This window comes from Orycteropus afer, unplaced genomic scaffold, assembly GCF_000298275.1.
Source record: "Orycteropus afer afer isolate SDZICR_OR568_19922 unplaced genomic scaffold, OryAfe1.0 scaffold00243, whole genome shotgun sequence".
In the NCBI taxonomy this organism is placed as follows: Eukaryota; Metazoa; Chordata; class Mammalia; order Tubulidentata; family Orycteropodidae; genus Orycteropus; species Orycteropus afer.
This window is the reverse complement of record NW_006921830.1, coordinates 1,527,511-1,538,809: the sequence shown is the minus strand read 5'-3', so window position 1 is coordinate 1,538,809 and position 11,299 is coordinate 1,527,511. Positions and strand designations below refer to the sequence as shown.

Genomic DNA, 11,299 nt, shown 5'->3' with positions numbered 1-11,299 from the left:
CCATAACTACAATTTATGTCAAGAAATAGAACATAGTCAACACTCCAGAAATCTCCATGTTCTTTTCCTGATGAAAATACATTCTCTGTCCTCCAACCCACAGAGTTAACCACTATTCTGACTTTTGTGATAATCCATTTCTTGTTTTTCATTATACAGATATACAGTGCTTTGCATTCATGACACGTTCTGTGGAATAGGATATTTTGTGATTTTTACATTTTGTGAACCCCGTATTAAAACCTTGTAGGAGCCTGCTTTCAGTCATCCTCCTTTCCACTGCGGCTGTTGCAGCTGCTGCTAGAGCTGTTGGTGGGATCGGAGGAGCTGCTAGCAGCTGAGCGAGAGGAAGCATGCAGGGAGGGAGCAGAGCATGCCTTATTCTACCCACCTGAGCAACAGAAGCAGGCTGTCACCACTGCCCCCACTCCCCCTACCCCCACCATAAAGCCCCAGAGCCCACCATGTCCTCTGCCTCACCTGCCTGTATCACACCCATAATCCAGTGGTGCAAGAGGCTGGGTTTGGGGTCTTTAAAATCATTAGATGGAAATAATATACAGAAGGAAAGCCACTTTCCCTTTTAAAAAGAACAAACAGAAAAAATATACTTATATGACGGACATACATGCAGTTGGATGTTGTCCTGATGGACATTTAGCTATGCATAGCTATACTTTTACACCTATGTAATCATACCTGTGTCATATAGTTTTCTTTCACCCAATTTGAATTTTTATGACTAGAATCCTACTAAATGTAGTCCTTTGGGTTCTTATTTGCTCAACATTATGTTTGTAAGATTCATTTATATTGTTATGTGTTGCAATATTTCATTTCTTTTCATTGCGGTGCAATATTCCATTATATGAATATTTCACAGTTTGATTATTCATGCTTATGTTGATGGATCTTCCAACTCTTTTCAGCTTGGGGCTATCACGAATAATGCTGCTACGAATTTCTTACACAAATATCTGGCAGAAATTCACATGAGTTTCTGTAAGGTATATATCTACTTGAAGAGAGGACTAGTCCAGTGACAGCTGAGTAGACGAGTCCTCTCTTCATGTAGATATATACATGTAATTGTTTACTGTAACAAAATTCTGTGATTCTCTAGTAACTAATGAGAGTGAGCAACTTTTCATACATGTATTTGCAACAAGGCTATGCCATACCAGCTTTTAGTTGATTAATATTTGCTTGGCATTTTTTTTTTTATATTTAACTTTCTTATAACCTTTTTTTAGAAAATAGATAAATAATTATTGGCATACTTGGGCTTTTTATTTTTGGTTTTGAAAAACCTATTAGTATATTTTGGCCTGCATCTTTTTTTTTTTTTTACATTTTTACTTTTAACCTTCCTATAATCTATTTTTTGAAAATAGATAAATAATTATTGGTATATTTGGGCTTACATTTATCATCTCCTTTTGTATTTTATGTTTACCCAAACAATCTTTTGAGTGTGGTCTTGGTGAAAAATACTGAAAGTACCATGGACTGCCCAAATTGCTAACAAATCTGTCCTGGAAGAAGTACGGCCAGAATGGCCAGACTTCGTCTCACCTACTTTGACCATGTCAGAAGGGACCATTCCATGGAGAAGGATATCATGCTTGGTAATGTGGAAAGTCAATGGAAAAAGGGAAGGCCCTCAACGAGATAGATTGACACATTGGCTGCAATGATTGCTTCAGGTATGGCAAGAATTGTGAGGCTGGCACAGGACCAGCCAGTGTCTCATTCTGTTTTACATAGGGTCACTATGAGTCAGAACTGACTCAATGGCGCCTAACAAGAACAACAAATAATCTTCATTTCTTTGTCCTCTTTTGAACTGATTGAATATTTTCTTTAGCCAATTCATTTTTTTTCCTGTGCTAGTTAGGAAGTTACACACTACAGTTGTATTATTTTAGCACTTATTATAGAAATAACTATAAATAACATTTAAAAGTTAAATAATTTAAATTTAAATAATAACTGTAATTTCCTTGAAGAAAATGCAATAATTAGAACACTTGGATTCAATTTACCACCCTCTCAGCTTATTTGCTATAGCTGTTTTGCATTTTAATTCTTTGTCTTTTAAAATATAAACAATGTTGTTTTAGATCACCAGTTTTTGTGTCAATTTAGCCAAATATTTATTGCTTTCTTTGTTCTCCTTTCTTGCATAGCAGACTTTCTATCTCCCTTAAATTTTTCTTTGAATGTGTATCCACTAGTTTGTGTTTCTCTGAAGATTCTAGATTGATGGTTGTTTATTGATCTCATACTCATAATATTTCATCCCACTGTCTTCTAGCTTCTGCTGCTGCTGTTGGGAATCCATCCATTAATCTGTCATTCATCTGAAAGTAATCATCTTCTTCTCTAGTTGCTCTTCAATATTCTCTCCTTATATTTAGATTCCTAGCACTAATCTATGACATGTCTAGATATGAATGTGTTTTTCTTCTTTTTCTTGAGATTTACTTATCTTTGTGAACCTCTAATTGGGTATTTTTAATAAGATTTTTTCTTTTTAAATATCAACCATTATCTCATTAAATGTTGCTGCTTTTCGTTATTCTCTATTTATCTCTCTTTTCTTTCTAGAACCCCAACTAAACATATGCTTGACCTTCTTATTCTATCATCTCTATATGCTTTATCTTTTACCTTCTGTGCTACATTTATTATACTTTTTCTGACTTATTTCTTGTTAGTAATTCTTTCTTCATATTTGTCCTATCTGTTCTTAACAAAATCCACTGTGACTTTAATTTTGATTATTGCAGTTTTCACTTTTAGAACTTATATTTAGTTATTTTTCAAAGTTGTTACTTTTTTATAGTTTAATATTCCCTGCAGCTATTTTAAACTTTAAAAAAAATTCATTAAGCATATTAAGTATAATTTTTATGATCTTTATTTGACTATGCTAGTAATTAAAGTCTTGGTCTATTTTTATTGTCTATTATCTCTTGGCAAAGGAATCATACTTGGTTGTGTGCTGATTTATCTTTGATCATGTACATGTCATAAAAGTAATTCTTACATATAATTATGGTAATTTCTTCCAGATTTTCATTTGTCTTTTCCAGGTACCTCAAGGCAGAGTCCTTAACCACATTATTGCAAATTTGAGATATGAGATTCAATGACTGCTAACCAAAAGGATGGAGGTTCAAACCCACCAGCCACTCCTTGGAAGGAAGGTTGGGCAATCTACTTCCGTAGTGATATCACCTTGGAAATCCAAGGAGGGGTCACTATGAGTCAGATCTGACTCCATGGCAGTGAGTTTTGGTATGCAGTTATTTGCAAGGACTGACTGACCCACTATCTCTCCCTTGTTATTTTGAGACTAGACATTTTAGGTCCTAGTTTATTGTGAGGAAGGTCCGAATTAGATATGCTTGTGTGAATCTTGGTCTTTGATTTCTGTACCTTCACCTTATATGGTCATCAAAACAGAAACTCAGAAAATTCCCTCACAGTAAAAGTAGCTTCCATACTCATTTTCCTAATCTGGATCTCATCTTTCCTTCAATTTTCACCTGACAATTATTCTTGCACTAGAAGTTATTTGAGGCTTTAAAGTTTTTAGATATTTTAAGCAGCTTTGTTTTTGGTTGTTTTTAGTGGGAGTATTGGCAAAAAATCCTAGGTCACTGTTAATAAAAACTAGAATTCCCTAATGAAAATGTTGTAATACAATACATTAAAATTATTCCATATGTTAAGATGCTAATAATTATGATATTTTCTCTTTTAATTCCATTTTTCTGCATATTTCTTTGCAGTTATATAATGAAATTTCATGAAATTGCAATCTTAGAGTACAGCTTGAAATTACATGAAAAATGTGTGTATTTATATATAAGGAGAGGAACCTTAACTTTCATAAAATTTTCAAGTGGATCTATCACACATCATAAAGATAGAGAATTGAATTGATCATCAATTTTGCTATTTTTGCAAAAGGTATACCAAATTATAATGTTTTCCCGTGAATCTTGCAAATGTTTTAAAATGTAACAACTCACTGTACTACTCTACAGTATATAATTTGTTGTTGTTGTTGTTGTTGTTAGGTGCAATCAAGTTGGTTCCAACTCACAGCAATCCTATGTAAAATAGAACAAAACCCTGCGTGGTTGTGCTCCATCCTCACAATCCTTGTTACGCTTGAGCCAATTGTTGCAGCCATTGTGTCAATCCATCTCTTTGAGGGTCTTCCACTTTTTTCACCGACCCTCTACTTTACCAAGCATGACATCCTTCTCCAGGGAAGGTACCTTCTGATAACATGTTCAAAGTAGATGAGTAGAAGTCTGGCCATTCTCACTTCCTAGGAACATTCCAGCTACACTTCACCCAGGACAGATTTGTTCCTTCTTCTGGCAATCTATGGAAATTTCAGTATTCTTTGCCTACAGCACAAAATTTTCTTCAGTCTTTCTTATTAATTGCCCAGCTTTCACATGCATATTGTTGTTGTTATGTGCCATCCAGTCCCCGACTCATAGTCGACCCCTCCTTGGGTTTCCTAGGCAGTATCACTATGGAAGTAGATTGCCCAACCTTCCTTCTGAGGAGTGGCTGGTGGGTTTGAACCGCCAGCCGTCTGGTTAGCAGGCAAGTGCCTTAGCCACTATGCTACCAGAGCTCCCCATATTAGGAGGCTGAAAATACCATGGCTTGGGTCAGGCACGCCTTAGTCTTCAAAGTGAAATCTTTGTTCTTTAGTGCTTTAAAGAGGTCCCTTACAGCAGATTTGCCTAGTGAAATACGAACTTTGATTTTTTTTTTTTCTTATTGTGATTTGGGTGAAAATTTACAGAGCAAATTCACTTTCCATACAGTAGTTCACATACACTTTGTCTCATGACATTGACCACAATTTTGACCTTCGATTTCTTGACTGCTGCTTTCATGGGCGCTGATTGTGGATCCAAGGAAAATGAAATCTTTGACAAATTCAATCTTTTTTCCACATATGGTGATGTTGCTTATTGGTCCAGTCATGAGGTGTTTTGTTTTCTTTATGTTGAGGTGTAATCTGTACTGCAGACTGTCTTCTTTAATCTTCATCAGTAAGTGCTTCAAGACATCTTCACTTGTTGCAAGGAAGATTGTGCCATTTGCAAAAGACAAATTGTTAATGAGTCGTCCTCCAACCCTGATGCTGTGTTCTTCATATAGTCCAGCTTTTCAGATTATTTGCTCAGCGTATAGATTGAATAAGTATGGTGAAAGATACCACCCTAATGCACACCTTTCCTGATTTTAAACCATTCAGTATCCCCTTGTTCTTTTTGAACAATTGCCTCTTGGTCCATGTACAGATTCTTCATGAGCACAATAAAGTGTTTTGGGATTTCCTTTATTTGCAATGTTATCCATAATTTGTTATGATCCATGCAGTTGAATTCTTTTGCATAGTCAATAAAACACAAGTAAACATCTTTCTGCTATTCTTTGCTGTCAGCCAAGATCCATCTGATTCAGCAATGATATCCCTTGTTCCTCGCCCTCTTCTAAATCTGGCTTGAATTTCTGGCAGTTCTCTGCCAATATACTGGTGCAATAATTTTAAAAATACTTTCAGTAAAATTTTGTTGTGCATAATATGAATGATATTATTCAACAATTTCCTCATTCTGTTTGATCACCTCCTTTGGAATGGGCACAAATATGGGTATTTTCCAGTCAGCTGGCCAGATAACTTTCATCCAAATTTCTTGTCCTAACCATACATCATTTGCTGTGCCTTTATCCCAGTGTTGAATGTGTGGTTCCAGTTTTTTGTCTGTTGTAGGTATCACAGCAATGATGTATCTTTTCTTCAGAAGTTATCACCCCTGAGAGAGAAAAAGGGGATTAAGTTGATTAAGCTCTTGTATTCATGGATGAAAGACAATCTTAGATATATTTTCCACCCAGGATCTGACAGTTCTCAGCAAAATCAAGTCACTCAGCCTTTTCTGTGTTCAGGGGATCTTCCAGGATACAAAGAAGAGAGGCTTTACCATGGTGTTGTTGTTGTTGTTGTTAGGTGCTGTCGAGCTGTTTCCGACTCATAGCGACCCCATGCACAGTAGAACGAAACACTGCCCGATCCCGCGCCAGCTCCATGATCCCTGCTATACTTGAGCCCATCATTGCAGCCACGTCGTCAATCCACCTCGTTGAAGGCCTTCTCCTCTTCCGTCAACCCTCCACCCTACCAAGCATGACATCCTTCTCCAGGGAATGGTCCATTCTGGCAACATGACCAAAATAGGTGAGACGAAGTCTGGCCATTCTCGCTTCCAAGGAGCATTTCGGGTGCATGTGCAAAGCAGCAGGACGGGAGAGCAGGAGAAAGGGAATTAAAAGCCCAGGAACGTGGACAGAGGAGGAGTCAGCCTCAGGTACCCAGGTAAGGGTGCTACGAAAGGTTTCCAACAGGGAGACAAACTTGTCTGTCGGTTTGTCCTATCATGGTGACATGTTGATGTGAGTTTTGAGGCTGAGCCACTGGTATTTCAAACCCAGCAGGATGGGTGCACAGGTATCAGCCCAGTTTACAGACTGAGACAGACTAGGAAGAAGGAAGAGGCCGTCCACTTCTCAAAGAATTCACCGGGGAAAACCTTATGAATAGCAAAGAAACACTGTTTGATACATTACCATGGGTGGGAAGCAGGAAAGGATGACTGTGTCATAATTTTCAATGAGGATTTGTCAGGGTTCAAGTGACCTGAGAAAGTAAGTTTCAGAGGCAGAGCCTTGCTTCTCCCTTTTCTTTTCTCTGCCAGCAACCTCCACTCACCTAGAAAAAAATGTCCATTCAATCTGCCTTGAAGACTTCTAGGAAGAAATGGGAGCAGCGGAGGTCTCAGACAGGTGGTCTTGGGCCAAAGGATAAAGATAAGATCTCTTCTGTCCCCTTCAACTTTTCCTGATGTCCTCATCTTATATTCCACCCATCTTTAATCCATTCTTAGCTAAGCCTTATTAAATATAAGTGAATAAGTGATCCAGGGATCTTGCAATCATTTTGAGAACCCCTAAAATTCCAAAGGTCTGAAGCTCTAATACCAGAGGGATGGAAATGGGAGTAAGTATGTAGCCTCTAGTTTTTAGGCATTTTTGAGGATATTATTAAACTTAGTGCATTTAGGTTTCTGGAACAAGGTGCCCGGTCTCTGTTTCTGCTGCCAGCCCTGACTCAGCAGCTATGTGGGAGATCATGGTTTTTGCTTGGATTATTCTCTCTTCAGCCACATCACTGGCAGTTGGTGGGAACCTTTTGGGCAGCCTTGGGTGATGAAACTTATCACACCCACAGGATAATGGGACTGTGAATTCTCAATCCCTCCTCCCCTTCCTTCCTCTCCTGGAGGCTAAAATTCAAGCAGGAGGAAGTACAAGTAACAACAGGCTAAGCAGCCATCCAGGAACCATGCAGTTTCTCCTGCTTCTGTTGACCTTTCTTCTGCCCCCTGGGGCTAGAGCAGGTGAGTGATCATTCCTACTCCAAGGTCTGTATCCCTTTTTATGGTATCTCCAGGTAGCCCTGGTCACATCCTCAAACACATCCTGGCCTCATTTCATTCTGGAAATTCTGAATGGAAAATCAATAGGACTGGGAAGAAGAAATGTCCCCTGGATCATGTTCTTGTCATTTGACAATAGTAATTTTCTAGAAGGCCACAGGATTCTGGAGAAAGGAGGGAAGCTAGAAATGAGAAACAATAAAATCCTTTATTTCTCCAGTCCCAGGAAAACATGCTCATGTGTAGTATACGATATGGTGGGAGGGATCTCTGCGTTCTTAGGACGACATTATTGCTTATTGTGATTATCTGCTCTTCCTGAGTCTGTCTTTCAGCTCTGCCAGGACAGTAGCCCAAAATCTACTTAGTCTCAGATTTGGTGAGCCTTTGGCCACCCTCATCTTCCCAGAGATTTACCAATGGTTTAAGTAAGTTCAGTGTACAGAAGCCCTGAACTTCCCTTTCTCACCCTCTCCCACTCCACCTAACAAAAAATAACCACTATTTCATGGTCTAGGAGCTCTGGTAGCATAGTGCCTAAGGCACCTGACTGCTAACCAGAAGACTGGTGGTTCAAACCCACCAGTCACTCCTCGGAAGGAAAGTTGGGCAATCTACTTCCGTAGATACTGCCTCAGAAACCCAAGGAGGGGTCGCTATGAGTCAGGGCTGACTTGAGGGGCACATAACAACAACAACAATTTAATGGCCAGAGGCATAGACTTTCGATCCATTCTGCCTAGTTATGAATCTGCCTTGTTGTTGTTGTTGTTGTTGTTTGCCATCGAGTCGGCCCCCGACTCATAGCGACCCCTCCTTGGGTTTCCGAAGCAGTATCACTACGGAAGTAGGATTGCCCAACCTTCCTTCCGAGGAGTGGCCTTAGCTACATCTTAATTCTGTATCCTTGAAAAAGTTACTTAAATTCACAGTCCTCAGTTTCCTTATCTGTAAAACTGGGATAATTTTAATAGTTTAACCCTCATAGTTTCTGTTAAGGTTAAATTAGTATATATAGTGCTCTTGTAATAATGCCTAGCATATAGTAAGTGATATATAAATGTGCTGTGTAAGTTCAATCTGTAGTCCAAGTTTCAGAACCTAGGAAATAAGGATACAACAATAATAGCCCCATCAACTCATGTCCAGGTCCTTAGAAACCAATCCCATGCTGGCCATGAGCTGGCAATAGCTCGACTCAGAAGGACCAGGATCTGGGAGATTCTAAAGAAAAAGCTACCAGAAAACTCCAAGGAAAGCCCTTTCCAGAGCCCTCCAGATTTCCATCCTGACAGCAGAGCAAATCTCCTCGATACATGAGGCTGAAGCTGGCTTTGGCAAATATTGTTCTGTCCTTTTTCAGGAGGTGGGAGGAGCAGATCAGGGATAGAAGATGAATCTCCCTTCAAGCCAGTAGTACTTCCTGCAGAACGCTGGACCCTCCTCCAATGTCTGGTGCCCTGTAGATTCCAGTCCTTACCACTGATTTCTAGCTCTTCTCCCACATCATCTCTTCTGCCCCCCTCCATCTCATAGCCTTTCAGGAATCATCAGTCTGGTGCCACAAAGTGGATTCACCATGCAAAAAGATTAATGCCAAGTGCTTTTTTCTTCTAGGAGAAATCATTGGAGGCCAAGAGGCCAGGCCACACTCCCACCCCTATATGGCTTATCTTCAGATCCGAACTCCGTTTGGTACAAAATCTTGTGGGGGGTTCCTGGTGCGAGAAGACTTTGTGCTGACAGCGGCTCACTGCTTGGGAAGGTAAGGTGCTCAGGAGCTTCTGTGGTAGCCAGAAACATATGGCCCCAAAGAACTCATCAGAAGAGCCATCTGGAAACAGGGTTGTGGTGATGAAAGAGTGAAAAAGAGATCTAGTAAGTTTCGGGGGGAGACTACAGATCAGTGCAAATGACACTTCTGAGGAAAAAAGGAGCACACTGATTAAAGATAACAAGAGGTGGTGGTGGGAGGCATGTATCGGGCTCAATTTAATCTGGGAGAAGCAAAATGTGAGGTCACTGTTCCCCTGTCATCCCAAGCTGAGGGCTGTCAAAAAGCAGAGACATAGAGTAGTTCATTTCCTCTCAGATGTGTCCTATCTTCCCTGGGCTGTTCATCTGTCCTGCAGAGCTAGAAGACCCTAGCTCCTGTAGTTCACATTCACCTCCAGGCCATCTTTCCTTTGCAGCCCCATAAATGTCATCTTGGGGGCCCATAACATCCAGAGGCCGGAAAGAACTCAGCAGCATGTCGCTGTGGTCAGAGCCATTCCCCACCCTGAATATAATCCACAGATCAACGTGAACGACATCATGTTGCTGCAGGTACCACCTGCGTGACTCTCTGGTTCTCCTATGCCTAGTGGGCCCTTCCAGCAAGGTGGCTCCACTGTGTCTTGGGAGGAAGCAGGGGTATCACCCAAAGTGGTGATGGGGATATGGGGTGGAGCCAGAGCCAACACTAGCAGGCCCTGAGCCATTGGTTGGGGCTCCAGATAGCAGGAATACTTGTGCTTTTCCTGCCAGCTGAGAAATAGGGCCAGACGGAATCGATTTGTGAGACCCTTGGCTCTGCCTCGGACCCAGGCCAGGCTGAGGCCTGGCACCTTGTGCACTGCAGCTGGCTGGGGCCTGCTTGACGTGAACAGGAGAACAAGCATACTCCAGGACGCGCAGCTGAGGGTGCAGAGTGATCAGGAGTGCAGCAATCGCTTCAATTTCTACAACAGCCAGATACAGATTTGTGTGGGGGATCGAAGGGAACGGAAGTCTGTCTTCCTGGTAAGGCTCTGGTATCTGCCAACATGGCCCTGGGACAGAGGGGCCTGGGCAGGAGGAATAGGGGGAGCACACTACATCTCCAGGTCCTCAGCCTGGTGGCCAAACCAGAGTATAGGAAGGGGTTCATGGGAACGGGAAGAGTGACTATCCACACACTTGTAGGCAGAATTTTCTGGGATAGTGAAAGCACTTTGCCTTGCACTGAACAGAAGACAGTAAGCACAGCAGGACCTGTAATGTGACTTTCACCGAAAATAGAAATAGTAAGCAGCACAGTGATAGAAATATCCAGAGGCTGATCTTCTATACCACCTCCACAACTCACACACAATGAAAAGAGTCCCCTTCTCCCTTACTTCTGAGAGCCTAGGGTTTAGGGCCGCATGGAGGGACAGGCCTGGAGCAGGGAGGCTTGGCTCAGTCCTTTCCTTCTCTCTGTCCACAGGGGGATTCTGGAGGCCCCCTCGTGTGCAACAACGTGGCCCGAGGCATTGTCTCTTATGGAAAACGGGACGGGACTCCTCCAGCAGTCTTCACCAGGATCATAAGCTTCTTGTCCTGGATAAGAAGAACAATGAGACGCTTCAAACAACAAAGTTAAACTGAGACCCCTTTTGACTGATTTGCCTTCTCTGGGTTCGGGAGGGTGCCAGAGCCTTAATAAATATACATGTGAGAGTTGAAATAATTGATTTCTTGTTTATTCATTGAGCATAATTCAGTATAAAATAAATGTGCATCATGTAGCCCTATGTTCCGATTTCAACTGTCTCCTGCTTCCTTCTCTTTCATCTCTCCCACACCTTTGTCCAGCTATTAAAACTTCACTGTTTCCCAATTATTTGAGATGTCATCTTTATCATATATTAAAGCAGGTCTTTTTATGAAATTTCAGTTCTGTCCTCTTGGTCTGCCTGTGCTTATACACACCAGTGACACATATTTTGAGTTAGAGTATGTTTAACTATCTGGCA

The 11,299-nt window shown here is 41.0% G+C and overlaps 1 protein-coding gene across 1 annotated transcript; it reads left to right on the top strand.

Moving 5' to 3' along the window:
• The first annotated feature begins 7,447 nt into the window (after positions 1-7,447).
• On the top strand, positions 7,448-10,926 carry LOC103204119 (cathepsin G-like). Its single transcript, XM_007949260.1, has 5 exons — positions 7,448-7,502; positions 9,159-9,306; positions 9,734-9,869; positions 10,071-10,325; positions 10,771-10,926. Exons 1-5 carry the CDS (start codon positions 7,448-7,450, stop codon positions 10,924-10,926), a joined length of 750 nt encoding a protein of 249 aa, XP_007947451.1.
• Positions 10,927-11,299: the final 373 nt, after the last annotated feature.